The sequence below is a fragment of the Manis javanica genome, chromosome 14 (genome assembly GCF_040802235.1).
Source record: "Manis javanica isolate MJ-LG chromosome 14, MJ_LKY, whole genome shotgun sequence".
In the NCBI taxonomy this organism is placed as follows: Eukaryota; Metazoa; Chordata; class Mammalia; order Pholidota; family Manidae; genus Manis; species Manis javanica.
The window spans coordinates 93334526-93355245 of NC_133169.1; the positions used below are offsets into that span (position 1 = coordinate 93334526).

Sequence of the window (20720 nt, forward strand, 5' to 3'; positions counted from 1 at the left end):
AAGTGACCCTCTCTCTTCTTGGAGTTTCCTCCTGAAACAGAACAGGGGCCTGCAGAGTCCAGAGACGGCAGCAGCAGGGGAGCCCAGGCCGGCGTAAGGCAGCGCTTGCGAGAGCTGTCCGTCCACCGGCGCTCTACCCACCCGGGGTCTGGCGCTGTCTTCCTTTTCTGTTGGTTGCTTTCTCATTCCTTTCTCTACTCTGAACTCCCTGAGAATCTCAGGGTTTCCATGTTTGCACTTGATTCTGGTGATTCTCCCCGTTATCTTCTCTAACCTACTGATAGGACCCCGTGGCCTCAGGTCATCTTTTGCCCTTCAGCCACATTGTATAGCTCAGCTTATCGTGGACAGAGGACCTCAGGTAGGTAGCGCAGCCCCTAGACACCGTCTGACCAAGCTGATGGCCTGTGAGATGACTGAGGTTAAAACTGACCTTTGCTGTGTCTGGTTTTACAGCATAGAACTATAACCCTTATTGCCATCTAATCCTCTTGTTCGTCCTTTCCTGTCCCCAACACTGCTTCACCTTTTTCTTACCATGTCACAGAAGGAGAAAATGAGTCTGAGGGATAGGAGACTTGCTCAGTGTTCAGACATCAAAATTAGTTGCAGGACTACGTGGCTCAGGACAGTGACTCAGGACAATGACGACGTTTGGGCCCAGGATGTCGCAGAAGATGCCGTTGGGAAATGTTAAAAAGATCAGTCACTTGGGCCTTATGGTTTCGTGATACCTTCTGTCTGATTCTCTGAGTTGGACCAGGTTAAGGTTAACATTTATGACAAGAATTGGATCAGATTGAAATTAAAGACTAAAAAAAAGGAAGGGGATATTTTCTGCAGTTGCAGTTAAATGTGCTCATTACATCACAATTACTTTTCTCTCTAAACCCCAGATTTTATATATCAAATAGGAAGATCACATAATCAGGTTTCAGACAAGCACTTTCAGAACTTTCTGCAGTGTTGGAAACATTCTCCATCTGTACTGTGTGTATGGTGACCACTGGCCATCTGCAACTATTGAACTGTGGCTAGTGCCTGAGGAATTGAATTGTTAAGTTTATTACATTTTAGTTCATTTAAGGTTAAATAGCTGCAGGTGGCTTACTAGTGACTACCTCATTGGACTTTAACACTTAGACCAATATCCAAATATTGAGTCTTTTTTTTAAGGTTTGCCCTTCAACTTGTGATAGTAATTAAAATCAGTTCTACTCATTTCCTGTGGGTAAGTGTAAGATAATGCATGTGAACTACTTCAGGTTTACTTGATCATTATCCATAAAACTGCATGATTTAATTTAATTATGATTTAATCAGTCATTCTTTTCGGTAACTATTCCTAAACAGTTCCAGTGTTTAGGCGAGTCATTCTCCGGGATTTAGATTCCTTGCCAGCAGAATCTGAGATAGGAAAGTGGACCTTACCATCCTTTCAGCATGAGGGTGACCACCACCTTTTGAACAGGACAGAGTCACGTTTTTAAATCATTTTGATAACTGTCAGTTGTACTTAATGATAATACTTGCTTGACCTGTGTTCAGGATATTTACATCTGTATTTTATGCTAATAAAAGTTGATCCGTTCCTCCAAAGATAGTTCCGGTAGGATGTGCATTGCTCTGTTATTTTGTATGAGTTATTCGTAGAACTTGTCATTGTTCTCATTTTCTAGCTACCAGGTGCAGGGTACTGAAACACTTAAAAGTAGAAAATGCGCCAATCGTAAACCGGTTTGACTATGCACAGTGCAAGAAACTGAATATGGACCAGGTGCTAGACCAGATCCTACGGATGCCTCCTGAGAGGAATCGCATCGTATACCTGCGCCCGATGCAGCAGGTGATGAGCGCTGCTCTTTCTGCTGATACGCATACTGCAGTGGTATTTTTTTTTTTTTTGTCTTCATCCTTTTTGGACTTGGCCTTTTTTATTCATTAGCTCAACCTACAGTAGGGATTCTTTTTATTCTGCAATTTTTTTGACCAAACTAGACCATCTTGTTAACCTGCCTCATTAATGCTTCTCTGCTAGATACCTTTGGGTTTCCAGCAAGTTAGATGATGAGGGAAGTCATTATTCAGCAAGCCTTTATGTCTGTTAAAACTTGCTTGTGGTTAAAAGCACCGACTGTGGTTTCAGACTGTCTGATTCAAACTTTGGTTCACTGACCTGTAGTGGATGACTTCACTTCTATGTCTTAGTTTCTTCATCTATTAAAAGAATAAAAATCTACAGTTACGGTGATGTTTAAAGTAATACATGTGAAATGCTGGAACAGTTGCTGGCAGGCAGCAAGCAGTCACACAGCTGCTGCTATTATCGTTAAGCAGACACTTCACTGTATCATGCATGAGAAGATGGATGTTAGCTGAATCTGTTGTGGGAGTCATTTCACGATATATGTGAATTGAACCATCATGCTGTAAGCCTTAAGCTTAGGTGATGTGTATCAATTATCTCTCAATAAAACTGGAAGAATAGAAAAGTAAACATTGTATGTGAGACTCTGCTTGATGCCAAAAGAAAGTTTAAATGGAATATTAAACAACCTTTGCAGTCACTGGTTGAGCCTGGCCCCAGAAGTCATTTCAACAAACACACCGTTTGTTGAGTGTCTGTGATTTGCTAGGACTGAAAGACACACCGACTGCCATCCCTCCCTTGAGAAGTTTGCCTTTCCAAGCGGGCGGTGGGCACGTAGGGCACTGAGAGGGCAGAGTGGGATTTCAGAAGTCGAGGTGGGGAAGAGGGCATCCCAGGAGAGAAGACGGCAACGTGAACAAAGGCTGCGGGGTCAGGGGAGGAATGTGTTCTGTCTGTAGGAATGGGCGGTAGTCTGCTTTGCCTCAGGTGGATGGCACCACACAGTCCCAGGGCTGTCATGCGGTCAGTACGTCCGCCTGTAGAGGACACACTTAGAAGTGGACTCCTGGGATCAGTTATCTGAATCTGAATTCTCTGCTTCAATGGGCATTTATGAAACGGTGAGATGAAAATCGCAGAGCGTGCGGAACAGAATCCGCTAAGCCGCCTTCCCCCTCTGATGGCTCCCACAGGTGGACACACTAACGCTGGAGCAGAAGCTGTTCAGTGGCCCCTACCCCTATCACATCTGCATCATCCACGAGTTCAGTAACCCCCCCAACGTCCGGAACAAGGTGCGCATCCGCAGCTGGATGGACGCCATCGCGAACATCAACCAGTAAGTGGCCCCTGGCTCCCGAAGGCCTTTCGGTCATTTGCCAAAGTGAGGCTTCCAGAAACAAGACGTGATTATTCTCCAGGCGATTCCATCTGGGCTTCTCACGGACCAAGATAATTAAATGAAACATGTGAAGAACAGGGAAATGGGGACTTTAAACAGTGCGCATTTGTGTTTGTGACCTTATTTTCAGACTTAGAGAGAAATGGCAAGAACAGACTGTACATGTGCATGACTTCATCTCTTTAGCCTTACGACATGGAAAAGAGAGCTAATTAAAGATCTTAAAACTCTGATGTTTTACATCACAGAAGAGTGGACTTTTTAATGCATTCGTTACATAAACATTATATTAAGCACCTTTTACGCGCAAGATACTTGATTTGAGAGTGGTTTCCTTTCCCTGATAAGATTTTGAAGATAGTGAAGAAAGTACTTTTGACTTGACTAAATAAGTATTCTCTGCTTTGAGTGTATTTAATATTTTTTTGGGGATGTCCATTGGAATCTAGGCCTGACACAATTTTGACTTTCCACTCCACGTCTCAACGTTATTCTCAGTTTTGTCATTTTCATTTAATTTTTCTTGTTGCTTCCAGAGAGCTCATTAAGTATGAATTCTTCCCTGAAGCCACACGAAGTGAAGATGACTTAAAAAAGTACCCCAAGTACCCTTGGGGCAGAGAAATCTATACTTTAGAAGGTAAGCATTTGCAAATAGCTGGAAAGCTAACCAGCCCTTAACTAGATGGAGAGATGCGTCTCAGAGAAGGGAGCAATGGGAGCCCGACCGCCCATCAACGTAATGGGTGCTTTGAACAGCAGAGACCAGAGAAATACCGCTCTCCCTGTGAGTCTTCCCCATCCCCAAAACAGTCAGAGCAGTGTTGAAACAGAGAAAGTGAATCGAAACTTGCTAGTTTGAGAGTTGGAAATGACTTGAGAGAACCTGTCTCAACTTGTGTGTGTGTGTGTGTGTGTGTGTGTGTGTGTGTGTGTGTGTGTGTGTGTGTGTGTGTGTGTGTGTGTGTGTGTGTGTGTGGTGTGGTGTGTGTGTGGTGTGGGTGTGTGTGTGGTGTGTGGTGTGGTGTGGGTGTGTGTGGTGTGGGTGTGTGTGTGGTGTGTAGTGTGTGTGTGTGTGGTGTGGTGTGGGTGTGTGGTGTGGGTGTGTGTGTGGTGTGGGTGTGTGTGTGGTGTGGTGTGTGTGTGTGTTGTGTATGTGCGTGCGTGCGCACACAGAGAGAGAGGGGGAGACTCAGTGCAGGCAGAGGCTGCCCACAGTCACAGGGCCCAGTGGTGGAGGGGCGGGGACTGCACTTGGCAGCTCCTGGCTCCGCGCTTTAGCCGTGAGGGGTGAAACCACGTTTTACATTCTGCTTACAAAGTACTGCCATGTTTGGCCCTATCATTACTTCCACGCCAGTAGCACTGTTAATCTGTCTTACTTTAGGTGTTGTGGATGGAGCTCCTTATTCCATGATTTCTGACTTCCCTTGGTTGAGGTCACTGCGGGCAGCAGAACCCAACAGTTTCGCCAGATATGATTTTGAAGATGATGAAGAAAGTAATTATGACCTGGCTTGACTTGTATTCTCTAGTTTGGGTCTATCCTTCTCGTTAGTTACTTAGTATTTTGTTTGAGAGTTAGGAGCAGTGCAACTTTTAATTGCTTCCCATGTAAACGTTTTTTTATTTGCTTTTTGTTACTGTCTGGTTCTCCCCTTACAAAAAAATCAGCTCTAAATCTGCATGGTAGATAATCAGTTGACTTAACAGGAATGTATGAAAGTTGGTAGGAAAGGTTTCTTCAGACAGTTTCCTACTTAGATTTTTCTATTGCCTAGATGTTTATAATTTTGTCATTCCCTGTTCTGGTTATACTAATTATTATTCTGCTACTTATAAGCTACTTATCGTTGCGTAGCATGTGGGAACTTAAGGATTTAAGTGTAGAGTAGATATCTGGGGAAAAACCTGAAGGAACTTGTGAATATAGTTCTTCTAAATGTTAGCATATTTGAATATCCATTTGTAGGAAGTACTTAAGATATATTTTCTGAGGATATAGACTTCATAAGCTTACATGTCTGTGCATTTGACTTAACATGTCTGCTGTGTTTTCACCTTGTGCCTGCAATTATGTATGCTGTCTCAGGCCTCAGACCTGGTATATAACTAAACTGATGGGGACCCTTCCATGAGCTGTGCTCACATCCATTGTGCCGCATCACAGTGTGTAGGCATAGTTTGGGTACCAGCTTATTCATGGCCACTTTTCTGAATGAGTCGGATAATCATACGTGTTTCCCATTTTTTAATTTCCAAGGCACCATCTATGCTCCTCGAAGGAAAGGGCAGCTGTCTGCAGATATCTGCATGGAAACAATAGGCGAGGAAATTTCAGAGATGCGCCAGATGAAGAGGGGCGTGTTTCAGCGAGTGGTGGCGATCTTCATCCACTACTGCGATGTCAACGGAGAGCCGGTTGAGGATGACTACATTTGACTGGTCCCTCTCCCTTCCCAGCTGCTTTTTGGTAGAAAGCTGCGGGGACCGTCCAGCTGCCAGGGAGTTCCACAGGGTCTTGGGGCATGTGGTTGGCCTGGCTCAGTTTGGTATATAAGAAATGTATAAGGAGCATTGAAGTTGTATACAAAGATTTGTACATAGAGGAAATATACAGACACTTCCTAACTACCAGCTTTATATCATATGTTTATACAGTTTAATTTAAAAATTCATTTTAATGAAGGCAGATAATTGGAAAGAGTTCGTTTTGTTTGTTTTTCTGACTTAGTTCATAAAGTGTCACTTTTGGTTGAGCTCCCCCCCCCCCCCCGTTTACTGTCTTCTTAATAATCACTGTCACCCACTTCAATTGGTGCCTTTCCCTTCACGAACGAAGCTGAGTAAACCTGTTGAAGGTCTTGGTCTTGTGTGCTTTTTTGTGTTATTATTAAAACACCAACTAAACCCTGTAGTCAGAGGCGGTATATGTTTGTACAAAATCTTTGTGCTTCTTTTTTCTCTCGGTATTATAGTTGCCATATTTCAGAAAATCAAGAAAATGACTCTTGAGTTAAACCAACTTGAGTTGGAGGGAGAAATGGAAAAGTTTCCAAAGTATTTCTAGTTATTTATTTCCACATTCAATTGTGTATATGCTTTATCTTGAATATAAAAATAAAAGTTTATTAAAAACTTTTTTCTTGACGTGGACCTGATCCCTCTCTGTAAAGAAGAGTACCAAGTACTGCACAGCAAAGGCGTGTGTAGAGATGTGTCTATGGTTCTAATGTAATCCAGCTTCTGAGATCTCTCTCTTTTTTTTTTTTAAGTTCTTTGGCTGCAAGATGTTCAACTTAGAGCTCCATACAGAGGACCCTGAGGACAGCAGAATTGCCCGGAGTATCTGCCTGGTCACTGGGAGATGGCCTTTCTCCTTTCTTAACGAGAAATTAGCCTGATCTGGTAGTGATACATGCAGTATTAGAGTGTTAAGGTCAGGAGCAAAAAACGTTTTAGAGCAACACCTGCCTTTGAGGATGGCTGTGGTACTTGCTAGCTGAGTCACGTCCAGGGACTGTTTAAACCGAAGGTACATGGAAAATGTAATTATGGTCTGCGTGAGGTGTGAGGGTCCTTCCCTGACGTTAGGTACTGCGTTCAGTCACCTCTTCATTACCTTGTTTTTAAACTCCACTAACCTTTTTAACTAAAAGAGTGTGTTCTGCACTCCAGCTTAGAATTGTGATCAGTAAAAGGCAGGGAACAAATTACAAAGCATTCTGGGTGCTTCAAAATAATATAGAACCCCCAACACTCAGCTAAGACTCTAAACCTGGTTTTTCACTGTAATAATCAAATCATCTAAGTAATGCTTAGGCTAGCCACTAGAGGCCGCTGCTCTCTAAGTGTTGGTTTACTGGTGTCCCTGCCGCACCCCCGCCCCCCCCCCCCCCACTGTGAACACAAGTCCGAGGACCACCGGGGAGCTGACGTCCCTGAAGGCACCGGCACAGGTGCAGTAGCAGCGGCAGCAGCTCGGACCGCGCCGCCCGCAGTGTGCATCTGAACGGCTGGGCAGTGGTTGTCCCGCAGCAGTCGGCATGCTTTTTCTGTACGGGGCCAGACAGTACTTGAGGCTCCCCCGTGCCAGCTCCTCAGGTCCCTGCTGTGGGAAGGCAGCCAAGGAGCCTCCGAATGGGCATGGCTGGGTCACAGCAAGACTTCAGTTATGACCACAGATTAGAATTTTACATAGTCACCACAGCACAAAGTACCTCTTCCCGACCACTCAAAAGCCATTCTTAGTTGTAGGAGGGTTTGGCCCCAGGCTGTCGTTGGCGCACACCTGCAGCGGAGAACCCAGTTGGCCTGTTCTTCTACCGTGTTAGGTGTCACCAGCTGGTGCTGCCATGCTGGGCATATTTTTAAAAGAAATGTTCCATGGCTGGATTCCTGAATTAATGTCAGTGTTAGAGGGTCTTGTCTCCCGAAGGGCTGCCGGCGGTGTGTCTTACTCTGGTATAGCCGACGAAGCTGGCACCACAGTTCTCGGGGATTTCACATTTGGCATCGGAAGCCCTGGGTTCTTACTCTGATTCCTTTGTCCGACTGCTGAGTGGGCTGGACGCAGTCACAACGCCGACCTGAGCCTCAGTTCCTCATCTGCAGAGCGGTGACAGCGCATAATGCCCGCCCCACAGGCGGCTCCGGGGGTGCAACGAGAGCGTCGGTGCACCGGAAATGGGGCGTGACTATCGCCCCTAGCACAGTTCCCTCCATTATGAAAGGGGCCGTCACTACTCTCCGCAGAATCTTCTGTCCCTGAGACCATATCCCAGGATGGTAGGAAGCAGAGAGCTCGCGAGGCCTTGGGAGGAAACAATGAACCCAGGAAAGCATTTTTAAAAGCATTTGCCAAGTGCTTTTCAAACGTCCTCGTGCTGATGAGCGTCTGATCACCGTGTCCCCTGTGTTCCTGTTGGGGAGATGAGGGTGTGGCAGGTTACGTATCTAGCTAAGAACACCCGTCTAGGCAGCGGGGGGAGTGGGGTGCTGTCAGCCAGGCTCCAAAGCCTGGGTGACTTGAGCCTCGTGTCTTGGCCCCTCAAAGGCAGGGCGAGGCCAGGCCTTCTGCACAGGGACGCTGCCGCCGCTTGAGCCCGAGACCATCCCAGCGGGTCCCAGAGGACGGAGGCTGCCGGCGCTCAGGTGCGGGCCTCACGTGCCCCCGCCCGACGTGGGACGCACAGTCGCCGAGGCCCACCATGCGCCGGGCGCACAGAGCAACTGTGGGGAAGAACCGCGATGGGAAGATGTTTAAGGTGTGCTAAAAAAGTAAATTGTAGATAATTATATACAGTGTTATTATGTGAACAAAACAAAACCACATGTTTTATATGTACATTTTTATAACTTCGTAAATACACAGGACGTTGAATTATATAAGGCAAGTGATAAGAAAAGTTACCTCTTGGGAGGGCAGATGGGTTGAGCCGGAGACAAGGGGTATTTTGCTGTATCTGTATTAGAGGAATTTTTATAATGGGAACGGACTTAATAAATAATTTATAACCCATCATGTTTAGATAGTCAAACATACATAACTTGTCTACTCCGGAGAGGAAGCGCGCACGCTGTTGGAGTGGGGCGACCCGGCGTGATTCCGGGCCGGACTCCTGCCGCCTAGGAGCTCTGTCGGTGCCCTTGGGCAGGTTACTTTCCCTGGCAAAGGCCTTTCCTTTCCTACAAAGTGTCACCAATCCCTCCGCGCACGCTGCCGAGAGAGCCTCTGAGAGCTGCTTGCGGAAGGGCAGGGGCACCGGAGGGCGAGGGCCCAGGAGACGCGGGGAGGCCCTCCGCTCTCCGCGGGCTGCTCCCGGTGGGGGTGCCCAGGACGGGCGCCCCTCCCGCCCCGCCGCTCTGATGCTCAGGCCGCACTGCTAGTCACTCGGCACCTCCCGGCTGTGAGCGCTGGAAAGACTGAGGAAGATCGCTGCGGAGGCCCTTCCTCGCCCGTCACTGACCCGATTCCCTCCTTTGCTGAGAGATGGAAACCGAAGCTCGCGGGGTAGAAGGGAGCAGAGGAGGGCAGCCGAGCAAGTGGGCGGCAGAGCTTCAGGCCGGGCCAGCCACGTCCCGACTTCCTCTCCAGGTCTCAAGCTGGCGTGCAGGGGAAATGCCTGGGCACCACAGGCCGAGGGGCCACCCGGGCTTGCTCGCTGCTCTCTCCTGGCAGAGGGTCCAGCGGGTGCATGTGGAATAAGTCAATGTCGATGACGAACAGTGTGGCACACATTGAGGACTGTAGCTTTAGAACTAGACGCCTGCATCCCTATTCCAAGCCCACACCTCCCAGGTCTGTGCCCCGGGCCGGTTCCCGGGTCTCCCGGCTGAGGGTCACTCATCCGTAGAGCAGGGGAATCTCTGTACCTTATCTTGTGAGGGTTTTAGGAGGATTACATGAAACCACGTAGACCACTTGCCACAGTGTCCAGCAGAAAAGAGCCCGTTCAATGCTGGCTTGCTTTTATTACTGCTGTATCAGTACTATTATTAACTAAGGTATGCAGGTATGTTCTGGGGTGGGCTGGAAACCAAAGGGGAAGGGAAAAGAGAAACGTCATCTGAGTCAAATATAATAGTTAAAAATATAAAGCTTTCCTCCCCCTCTATATTATTGTCACTTCCCCTTTTTTCCAAAAAGTGTGCAATGCAACTTGTCATTTAACCACATTAATTTATAAAGTTTGGAAGTTCACCTCTGATAACCTCTCTGCAACGCTTCCTTCCCAGCTGCATAAGCCCCGGGGGGGAGGTGGGGAGCCCCTAATGGCCTCCTGACATTCACTCGTCTCCCTTTTGAACATGGAAGCATGGGGCAAACTCATAACGACCTTGTTTTGTTTCCATTTATTTATTTTATTGATAGCAAGCAGTGCCGATTTCCTTTTTTGGGTACTGGTATTTCTAAAAGCAATTTCTGTATGTGAAAATCTGAACTGACCTAAATAAAAATAAGAAGTAAATACTAGCACAGGCAGGACACGTATTTGGTAAAAATCCGGATGGAGGCCCCTGCCTGGCACAGGTCGGAACACTCACAGCAACCCTAGCAGCTTAGAGATTGTCTCCGTTTCGTAGGTTTACATGCGAAACAAGTGCCTGCCAAGGCCCAAGGCGACGCGGTTTCCCCACCTCAGGCCTCCACATCCAGCCCTGTTTTGTTTAAATTCAAACCGAATATTCAGCCTGTTTTCTAGACTGGGTGGAAAAGATCACAAATTACAGCTAGAAGTAAATGCATTAGTCCTTCTTTTTCCCCACAGGCCCGTTGTTTCAAGGACTTTGATCAGTGTGAAGCAGGCACAGAGGAAGACAACACCGATGCCTCACCAGGGCAGCAACACCAGCCAGGAAAGTGGCAGCTCAGCGCCGAGGAGGAGGAGACATCGCTTTGCTATTGCTTGCAGACAATTGAAGGCGATTTGATTGGACGCCCTCCTCGCCCCTCCTGGACCCCCTCCCTCGTCCCATGCCCACACGCACCGCACCCCCACTTCCCAGCTACACAGCAGTTTGCTTCAGGACAGAGCAAGTTAGAAGCATAAAGTGGAAATGCTGGTGAGATGAGAAGATGAAATCTCAGAAAGAACAGGCTTTTCTACAAACACATACTTGGATGTGAGTCGAAGGAACTGGTTTTTATCTCTTGCTTTCTAGCTGCCGATAGGAGCTGGACGGGGTGTTTCTGGGCTTCTACCTGGACAGCCCCGTGGGCTGGAGAGTCACGAAGAGAAGAGGCACAGGTGAAACCCCTTCATCCAGGCTCGGGGCGGTCCGGTTGCAGCATCCCCCGCCCCGGTGGCTGTCCAGGCCAGCCTGGCAGATGTGGCGGGGACCTGCGCTCCTCCTTCCCGGCAGCATCTCCTCCTGCCACTCAGGCTTCCTGGATGCCAGTGGCTTTCTCAGAGAAGAGGGCAAGATAGAGGTCCCCTCCTTCCTTGGACAAGCCCTGAGTCTGCCATGCACACGCTTGTGACCTGGATTCCTGGAAACCAGAGGTTTCTGTAATGCCGGGCTAGGATCTGTCCCAACAGAGCAAGTCTGCTCCTGCCCTGTGAACCTGCCCTATGAGCACCTGGGGCATCGCCTGCACCGTCCCAGCCCTGGTCCAAAGGGACAAGGCCTGCTTGTGAAGCCCTCTCTGCAAAGGAAGCTATCCTCACACCTTCTATCTGCAAAGCCTTCTGTCCCTGCAGGTGCTGCGTTTTCTGGGGTCCAGGGTGCTTGTGAGTCGGCAGCGTGACAGTCAGCAGTCCCGGGCCGGCCACGGAAGCACGTCCGGAGGCTGGAAGACAGGGACCTGGGATACGGCAGGGTCTCACTTCCCCACCATGTTTAATCTGTGGATTCCTGTTGAACCCAAGTTTCTATTTTATATAGTAGACCTGCCACCTGAGAAACAATGTTTAACAGAGGGAGATCTGCTTGCTAAGCCCCCGGGAAAAGCAGCGTGTCCCGGGAAGGAAATCTGTATCTATGTGTGTGTGTATGTGCGTATGTATTAAATAGTAGGTCCTATCAGCTTTGGGGGATTTAAACAAAGTCTGCCAGGTGCCTCAAAGCCCCAGACTTGCTCCCTGCCACCATGGTCCGGTTCGCACGATCTCTGTCTTCGTCCCCCCAAGAGGCTCTTTGTGCTTCAAGAACAGAGGCCACATTCAGACAGCATATGAAGAACTCAGGGTCACCAAAATCACTCATCTCTGAGGCCTTTTCCATGAAAAAGTATAGGGAGGAAATGCAACTATGAGGAGCTTATTAATCCCCAGCACGAACAGAGGCCCATCAGTGAGCTGACTGACCAGCCGAGGTGACCCAGGACCAAGAGGTTTCCCAGGACACGGGACACAGGGCGCTGACATGCAGGTGGTCCGTCACCCTGCGCCTCCGTCGAGTCTGACCATCCTTCTCACCACATCTGGGAACAGGGAGAAGATGGAGGGCTAGTGGGTTCTGCTCTCATGGGTGAAATAGGTGACAAGGAGGCATTTGTAGCTTGTGAGATCACTTAGGGAAACAGGGCCAGCAGACCGAGCAGTAGCGCGAGGGGAACTGGCGAGGTCAGAAGAACCTGGCATCTCGTGGTTTTGCAGGGTGTGTTACCTGTGCGCCCACACTGCCTGCCCCCAAGGCTTCCCTACAAGGACCAGCACCCAGTCCTTCCCGTGACATTTTATCAGCAGCCAAAAGAAAGTCAGCTGAAAAAAAACTTGCCCTCAGAGTTTCAACCTGGGGTCGGGGGGAATTCACCCAAAGATAAGACAATTTGGTGGTAGCTTTGACATCAAGGAAGAATCTCTTTAAGGAGCTGGGAGGAAGTGAGGTGCTGGAAAAGATGCAGACATACAGTAGCCCCAGGAGCTTCACAGGCAGGGGATCAGTGGACTTGCTCAAGAAAGCAAGTTGGTCTGTGGTTATGTCTTTGCCCAAACGAACAAACTGCCTGCTTGAAACCAGGCAGCGACGCAGCGTAGGGCCCTGCAAGGCCCTCACAGGGGTCTTACCAGCTCCCCACCCAGAAGCTGAGCAGTTAGACCATTCTCAGTAGGCATTCCCAATAAAGGTATAGTAGGCCCTTTTCCCGATGTGGAAGAAGTGAATCAAGAGTCATTCTAAATGATGTCAAAGCCAATAAGCCAACAAGAGAATGTCATTTTTAAACAGATCATACGAGTGCATGGGCATGCGTGCACACACACACACACACCAGACCAGCTATAAAGATGCCTTTGGTGATGGATCCAAAAATAAACCTAAGCAGACTTTCAGAAGTCTACCCCCAAGAAAAAAGAAGAGGAGATTGTTCATGTCTGTGAGCCAGAAAATACTGATGCTTCGCTGATGAGTACTTCAGTGCTTCTGGACAGATATCTTGGCTTGCTATCAACCTAACTTCATTAACAGAGCCTTGATTAATTCACCCACCAAAGCATGTCCAGAGAAGATGGCCAGAGTGGAGAGGAAACTGGAGCTGTTTAGTTTAGAAAGAAGACTTAAAAGGGTGGATGGGTGGCCAGTCATTGTTTTCCAAAATCTAAGGGCCTGCAGGGGGCAAAGGGAGCCATCCCCATGGCGCCAGATGGAGGCTGGAGCAGGGACGAATTTGTGTTCCAACAAAAGAAAGAATTTCCTTCTAATTAAAGCTTCCCCATGAAAGAAGAGACTGCATTAGGAGGTAGTGAGCTCTTGTGCCTGAGAGTATGCAAGCAGAGATCGACCAGCTTCCAGGCATGCCGTGGAGGCCACTACCTCTGCATTGGGTGGGAAGCTGGATCAGATGATGTCTGACTGCCTGCTCAACTCTGAGATCATCATCCTTTGGCCTCAGGTCCTGTCCGACACTGCTCTCTGTGTACCTCCCTGGGCCCTTGGCCCACTGTCATGTGCCTCGCTGGTGGTGATGAGGGTCAGGAGTGATGCCAGGGGGTCCTGCTCATGCAGACATGGATGGGCATGATCGGTCTAGTCCGGAGCCGTGGCCTCAGTCAGAAGTGTGATCCCAGGGATCCTGGGCCATTGTGTATGGGCGGTTTCTCAAGCTCCTGCTGATGTCCGCTGTGCAGAGCTGTGTACCTAGGGGGCAAGGGAAGAGAGCAGGAAGCTTCAACAGGCACCCTTCAAATGCACTAGAGAGACCACTCCCCCACTCAGGACTTCCTTTCTGCTTCCTACTGTGTGTTCTGAACAGCGTGGTGGGGGGAGCTGGGCTTCGGGTGGCCCTTCATGGAGAGTCCAAAGCACTGCACTTCCAAACTTCTCATTTTAAAGGTGAGGGACTGAAGGCCTGGAGGAAACAACAGGCCTGGGGCTGCCCCGGGAGTGAGGGGCAGAGCTGGGACTAGAACCCAGATGTCTTTCCTCCCAGCGAGGCCTGGGCTCCTGCGCTACCCATCAAGATGCCCCCAGGGGCCACCTCAGGCTGCACCTGGACACACCAAGGTCCCGTACCAGGGGCGGCCCTGGCTTCAGCAGGTCAAGGTGCCGACGGAGGCGGTGAACCTCCCGGAGCCTGAAAGACGATGTCACTGAATTTGTTGCTTGGATTCCTTTTGGCAACATCTGGACCAGTAAATCCATCGGGTGAATCGAATGGCAAATCACCTCTAAGAGTCATAGTGAAATTTACTACTTGACAAGTGTTCATTATTTTTCTTCAGTATCACCCAGTTGCACTCAGTATGTTAATTGCATGTATATCAATCTCAGTTGCACACGGGTCTTGTCGTCAGTAACGCAGACCTTGGCGTGCGGCAGTTATTCTGCCGAAGTGCCCACAGTTCAGGAGCACAGTCACCCCTCGCTCCGCTGAGGCCCGGGTCGAGCCCATTCCGTAAAACAACACACACCAGTCACTTGCTTGGCACCGTCCCTGGACGACCAACCCAGCGGTGGTTCCTCGAAATCACATTAATGCTTTGCTTTGAATCACAACAATTTATCGGCTGCTGGTACTGATGGTTGTTATGTGCCAGGGCTTGTACTAAACCCTCTCCGTGCACTCCCCTGTTCAATCTCTACAATGACCTTATGAGACAGTATTGTGCTCATTTTTCAGTTGAGGAAAACGACACACACTTCAGTGACTTGCCCGAAGTTGTAATATGGGTAATATGTGAAGATGCAGCCAACAACATCCTGTCTGATGCCAACACCCGTGTGTTTAACCAGCTGTCACGCAGCCATGGGCCCAGTACAGATTTAGGACAATGGGTGTTAACGAGGCCGATTCGGAAACAGGCCTGGGCGCCACGGCAGGGGTGGTGCTGCTGGCACCTGGCGGTCAGAGGCCAGGGTCGCTGCTGCGCAGGGCCAAGCACACAGCAACCTGGCACAAAGAACCACCTGCGCCGAGGCTGAGAAGCCCTGACCTGGAGTACGAAGCCCTGGTCTCCGGCCGGCAGCAGGTGCTGGCCGGGCGACCCAGAGGAAGGGCGGGAGCCCGAGGTGCCCCAGGCCTGCGCCCTGCAGCTGCTGCCGGGCCGGAGGAGAGCCGAGGGGGCGCGGCTGCCGGGGCCACCCGCACTGGCTGCAGGGTCGAGGGCAGAACACAGTGGGACGGGGTGCAGGGTGGGTGGGGCCGCATCTCTGAACACAGGCGGCCGGGGGCCCATGGGAGCCTGGAGTGGGGCACGAGGGAGGGCGGCGTTCTGGCCGCTGGGTCGGAAACTCGGCCGCAAGGCACCCGACACGGGGCGTGGAGGGCACCAGCCACGCGGGCAGGAAGGCCAGGCCTCACCCCACCCGGCGCCACGGAGGCCCACGTCCCCGCCGTGTGGGGTCTGACCCCCAACCCCTCCAAGTCACCGTGGCCGTGCAGAGTGGTTCCCTCCATTCCCGCGGCCCCAGGGGACATCGTCGCCTCCTGCGTGCCGCCTCCAGGAAGCCCTCCGGTGTCCTTCACACCTTCCCGGGCCTTCAGTGTGCGCCCACTAGATGATGGTGTACACCGGAATACCGTTTAAATGGCTGGTGCAGTTTCTGTCTCCTGACCGGGTTGCAGGTGCTCTCTGGCTGCCCTGCTGAGAGTAGGTGGAATGGGGTGGGGTGTGGCCAGGGGGCCACTGGGAGGTTACACAGTACCGGGGTGAGAGGGCAGTCTGCTGTTGCGGGTAATTCTACCAGGTTTATCAGCCTCTGTCATGCGTGACTGTGTTTCCCTTGCCTTGTCTCACCGACTAAAGGCTGTGATTATGCAGCACAGTGACCCAAACTGTGCCTTGAGTCACAGACCTAGTTCCCAAACCAGGCTCTGCCCGTCAGCAGCTTTATGATATTTGGCAAGTTATTCGATCCCACTGTGCCTCACTTTCCCCCTCTGTAATGATCGGTGTGTGGATTAAGTAACATAATGCATAAAAAACATTAGCACAGGACCAGTCACATAGCAGAGTCTTGATACACTGAAACTAGTTATTGTATTTACATCTTTCCTTCAATACCTCATTTAGTTAATGAGTATATAATAACAATGATAATAGTGTATGTATAGAAGTTTACCATTTAAAAATATTTTCCTACTTTATTTCCTTTATAGGTAGTATCTAAAGGGACTCAAGATATAAAAAGCTCCAAGATCTTGCCGTTCTCCCTTATCAGCCTTGTTTTGTCAAGCACATACACCAGAGCAGCACCCGTGGATTTTCCCATCTGTGGGTCCTTTTTACAGGTAGGTGGCTCTGCAGGTCAGACCAGGTAGGCGGTAAGGGAGACATTGCACAGAGGAGAAAGAAGGGGCTCGGAGCCATTGATCACGGGAGCCTCAGTCAGGACCACAGCCAGACTCCCGCCCGTTGCTCTTCCCCCTGAACAGCACTGCTGAACAACCTAAATAAATATGGTTCTTCAAAAAGGGGCTTGGAATCAAAAGCCCATGAAATGGGGCTGCAGTCTGCTATCAAGGTGCAGAAGGAGCTTTGATGATATTGATAAGAAATCTAACAGGGCTTGAATTATTGAGGAATCAGGATGTGTGCTGACCACCGGGTTTAATAATTGCATGCATTGTTTCATTTATATCATTTGCTTCTTACAGTCCTAAGTGGTAGCTACTGTATTTAGACCTACTGTACAGATGAGAAACTGAGGCTCAGAAAAGTTAGGGGATTGATTTAAGCTCACCGTGTCCATGATGGTCACACTTACAACCTCAGAACACTTTCCCAACCTTTGCCCTGCTTTTGGCCAGTCAGTCACTTTCACTGGCAGTTGATGATACTTGTTCCTACACCAAATTCACATGAAGAGGGTTTCCTGGTTGAAAAGCCAAACTGATTTCCTGATCTCGTAAGACGTGCTTCCAGAAATGCAGGCCTGCCTCTACAGCAGCCCTCCCACGCCTCTCCTAAGGGTCCTTCTCGTGTGCAAATGAGTTGTGCAGAAATAAGGAAAGGGGCATGGGACTGCAGGGGCTCTTCCCAGGGGAGGCTTCCTTTAACCAGGTGCACTGGAAAGGATGGGGGTGGGCAGACAGGCATGTTTTCTAGTCACAACTTTGGGTGGGGCCTCTGGTGGTGGTGTGGTGGGTGGCGCACACAGACGGGAGGCCTCGTCTGAGATTTCCTGGCCAGGCCTCCAGCTGGGGCGGGGGGTGTCTTAAATGGAGTCCATCCTGCAAAGGTGTTCCCCAAACTCCACGAAAGATACAGTTTTAGTTGGGTAAGTTCACTGTTATAGTAACTAACAAGTCATTTGAGCAGGTCTGGGATCATCCGGACAGCCACCTTGTAAACTCACACTGCCTTGTGCATCTAGGTCTCGTGTCTGCATTCAGGTCCGCCCTCCCGCTGCGGCGTGACAGGAGCTAACTTCCCACGGCGTTTCTCTACCTAGGACGCACGAACCCCCAGCAGCCCACAAGCACACTCACGGGACCTACATATCCTCGATTTGAGGAATATCTGGGGAAAGAAGGCACTTGGTGCTGCAGGCAAACAGAACAGCAGTCAGATCCTGACTCTACCATGTTCTAGTTGTGTGACCTGCTCAAGTAGTTAGCTCTACCTACCTCAAAGCTTTGTAGCGATGAGAGCTTTAACATACATAAAGGACTTAGCCTAAGGCAGGACACATAGTGGGGGCAGGAATCTTAACTATTAAGGAGACCAAGGTGCAGAAAAGGACTTTTCCCGGGTCAGAGATGTACTTAGGCACGGAATGCTAAGACTACAGGCTCTTGAAGCAGAATGCCTGGGTTAACTACGGCTCCAGCACTGACAAGCTCTGTGAATCACTCCAAATGTTCTGGGTTGTGGTAAGCATTGAATAATACACATAAAACGCTTATTAGAATAGTGCCAACCAACTAGTAAGCTCTCCACAAATGTCGATTAGCACTGTTGCTAGTTGATGGTGGGGCTAAGACTGGAGCCCAGTAGGTGATCGGTGATTCAGGGCAGAAATCCATTCCTCAGTCATTGATCAGATGCTTGTTCACTTAGCGATCGGTCGCAGGTCAGGAGACCATCAAGATGGCTTTCCAGAGAAAGAAACAGCCCTGGAGAGAGCCTGTCCCCGTCAGCGCAGCGGGAGTCTCCGGATCCGCTCGTGGGACACCTGCCTCAGAGTCCTGGAGCTGTGCTGCTAGGAAGAGGGCTGGAGGTGGAGGTGGACCTGGGCAGTTCCAGGTCCCGATGAAAAGCCTCACCACCGTCTCCCAGGCAACAGCGAGGCGGGAGGCGGCTCCCTTCAAGCTGGGCTGCTTCCCACCTTTGCATTAATTTACTCAGACATGACCAGAGCCACATTAGGCTTGGTGATTCATTCACTGAGCAATTAGCATTGCACTTGGAGCAGCCTGGCTGAGGTAATCAGCCTCATGATAATAGCTCCTTGGCCTGCCTGGACTAGCGCTACTCGGAGATGCTCAGGCTTCGTTGCACATCCCCCCAGCCCTCCGCGCCGCCCTCCACTGCAGTGTTCACATGGGGGTGCTTGCAAGAGGGTGTTTTAATTATTAAAGTATAAGGTGCATGGGTTTAAAGAGATTGAACTCTAAGGCAAAATTTCACAAAAGCTGGAGCCCCATCACCTAGGAACAAAAATCTCCCATTGGGTGTTTTCTCAATGTTCAGGGAGGTGTGAGACTTCCAAATCCTAGGCACTTATTCTTTCAGCCACCCATTTATTTAAAAACATATTCTGGATGCCTGCCAAGGTCTAAGCACTGTGCACTGCCCTGGAGATGTCAGGGCAGCGAGGAGAAGCTGCACAGGCCCTGTCCTCCTAGGGCTCTCAGGGTAGTGCCCAGGACCCCAGCGAGACACAAGGCCACAGCTATGGGCCGCATTAGGTGTGAGAGGTACCTGGTGGGGCTCTGGGAGCATGTCCCAGGAGGATGTGGCCCAGGAGGTGTGTCAGGACAGTGTGACTGAGGAAGAGACAGAGGTGAGAACTGGAAAATGGGCAGGGGCTCACCAGGCAAAGTGGGCAATGATGCTGGCAAAAGGGCCAGCGAGTGCAGAGAACCACCGTCAGGGGCAGGTGGGCGGGGCAGGCGTAGAAGGGACTGGGCGCTGGTCCGGGACGAGGGTGAAGGCGCAGTGAGGCTGCCCACGCAGGGACTGGTGTGCATGTCTCAGAGCGTGGGAGGCCGGGCAGGGGTGTAGGTGGGGTGAACCTGGAGGACTTTGTTTTGGGAGGACACCCCCGTTGTCCCGGGTGGGATGGGCTGGAGTGAGGCCGGACGGGGGTGGGAGCTGAGGGGCAGACCGGGAGGGTCAGTGGCCGCCCACTGCCGCTGCGCAAACTACCAGGTGTGCCGGCCTGATAAGAACATGGCTTCATCATCTTACAGTGCTGGGTGTCGGAAGCACAAAAAGGTACTCGCTGGGCTGCAAGCAGGTGCAGGCAGGCCGCGTCCCCTCCAGAGGCCCTGGGGGGGAAAGAGCCCACTGCCCGCTTCTCCAGCTTCCCAAGGCTGCCCGCCTTCCTTGGTTTCAGCCGCATTGCTCTGACCTCTGCTTCCAGCAGCACGTTCCTTCCTCTGCTGTGGCCTTCCTGCCTCTATTATTAGGATGCCTGTGATTACAGTGGATCCACCCAGATAATCCAGGATAATCTCCCCAGCTCAAGACGTGTAGCTTGATCACATCTACAAGGCGCCCTAGCCATGCAAGGAAATACATTCACAGGTTTTGGGGATTACAGTGTGGACCTCTGGACAGCCATTATTTTGCGTGCCACAGGGGGTTTTCAAGACGTCCAGAGGTGATGGTGGCTCAGAGACGGAGGATGTAGTGGTGGAGGTGTTGAGTAGTCAGATTCAGGATGCGTCTAGAAGTAGAGCTGACAGGACCCATCGATGCACTGGACGTAGGGGCAGTGAGGACACCTGAGCACGGCACGGGCTAGACAAAGGCACCGAGGCAGGAAGGGGCATGGAGTGGCACGCTGTGTGTGAGGAGCGGAACTGCCCAGAAAGTGCATCCCCCATGACGGTCTGGGGGTGCTGGGACATGGGGCCTGAAGGAAGTTGCGGCATTACTGAGGATCTCACGGGCTGGGCTAAGGAGGCTGGGATGACTCCCCAGGTGGTGCGGTGTGACGTGAACACTGGCGGCCGTGTGCAGACGGGTGGGACGGCCGAGACACGGGGCAGCATGGAGGCCCCTTCCTCTGGAAGAGCTGAGGTCATGGCAAGGGCGGTGTGGTGGCCGGAGGAGACAGGACCTTGCAGGGGTGGGGGGCAGGACGCTGCACTGATTTCACGTGGGGACCCAATGAGGAGAGTCTGAGGGCAGCCTGGGCACCAAGGGCGACGGCCCCCCTGCCCGGAGCCTCCTCCTGTCCGGGAGACGCGCCCCGGAGCGTCTGTGCTCACAGGCCAGGGCTCCTATTCTCCCTCGGCTCCCTGGCTGTGAAACGCACTAGCTTGTCTTGTCCCTGGAACGCAGCTGCTCCGGACTTAAGGGACCTCGGGGCCTCTCTGGTTGTCAGTGGAGC

General features: G+C 50.7%; 2 protein-coding genes and 1 long non-coding RNA gene across 10 annotated transcripts in view; 2 read left to right on the top strand and 1 right to left on the bottom strand.

Moving 5' to 3' along the window:
- Nucleotides 1-6414, top strand: part of FBXO38 (F-box protein 38) — a 49418-nt gene extending 43004 nt beyond the window's left edge. For all 7 annotated transcript variants that reach the window (XM_037015863.2, XM_017640723.3, XM_073221962.1 and 4 more), the window contains 5 exons: nucleotides 1680-1846; nucleotides 3064-3209; nucleotides 3809-3912; nucleotides 4660-4773; nucleotides 5536-6414. In XM_037015863.2, coding sequence (XP_036871758.1) covers nucleotides 1680-1846; nucleotides 3064-3209; nucleotides 3809-3912; nucleotides 4660-4773; nucleotides 5536-5714 — 710 coding nt within the window. In that variant the 3' untranslated portion in view covers nucleotides 5715-6414. The remainder of the gene's footprint in view (nucleotides 1-1679; nucleotides 1847-3063; nucleotides 3210-3808; nucleotides 3913-4659; nucleotides 4774-5535) is intronic.
- A 2177-nt stretch (nucleotides 6415-8591) lies between these two features.
- Nucleotides 8592-20720, bottom strand: part of HTR4 (5-hydroxytryptamine receptor 4) — a 152101-nt gene continuing 139972 nt past the window's right edge. For both annotated transcript variants that reach the window (XM_073221968.1, XM_073221965.1), the window contains one exon: nucleotides 8592-13853. In XM_073221968.1, coding sequence (XP_073078069.1) covers nucleotides 13766-13853 — 88 coding nt within the window. In that variant the 3' untranslated portion in view covers nucleotides 8592-13765. The remainder of the gene's footprint in view (nucleotides 13854-20720) is intronic.
- Nucleotides 15404-18511, top strand: LOC140846227 (uncharacterized). Its single transcript, XR_012125188.1, has 3 exons — nucleotides 15404-15780; nucleotides 16315-16446; nucleotides 18218-18511. It is a non-coding gene; the product is annotated as an uncharacterized lncRNA (long non-coding RNA).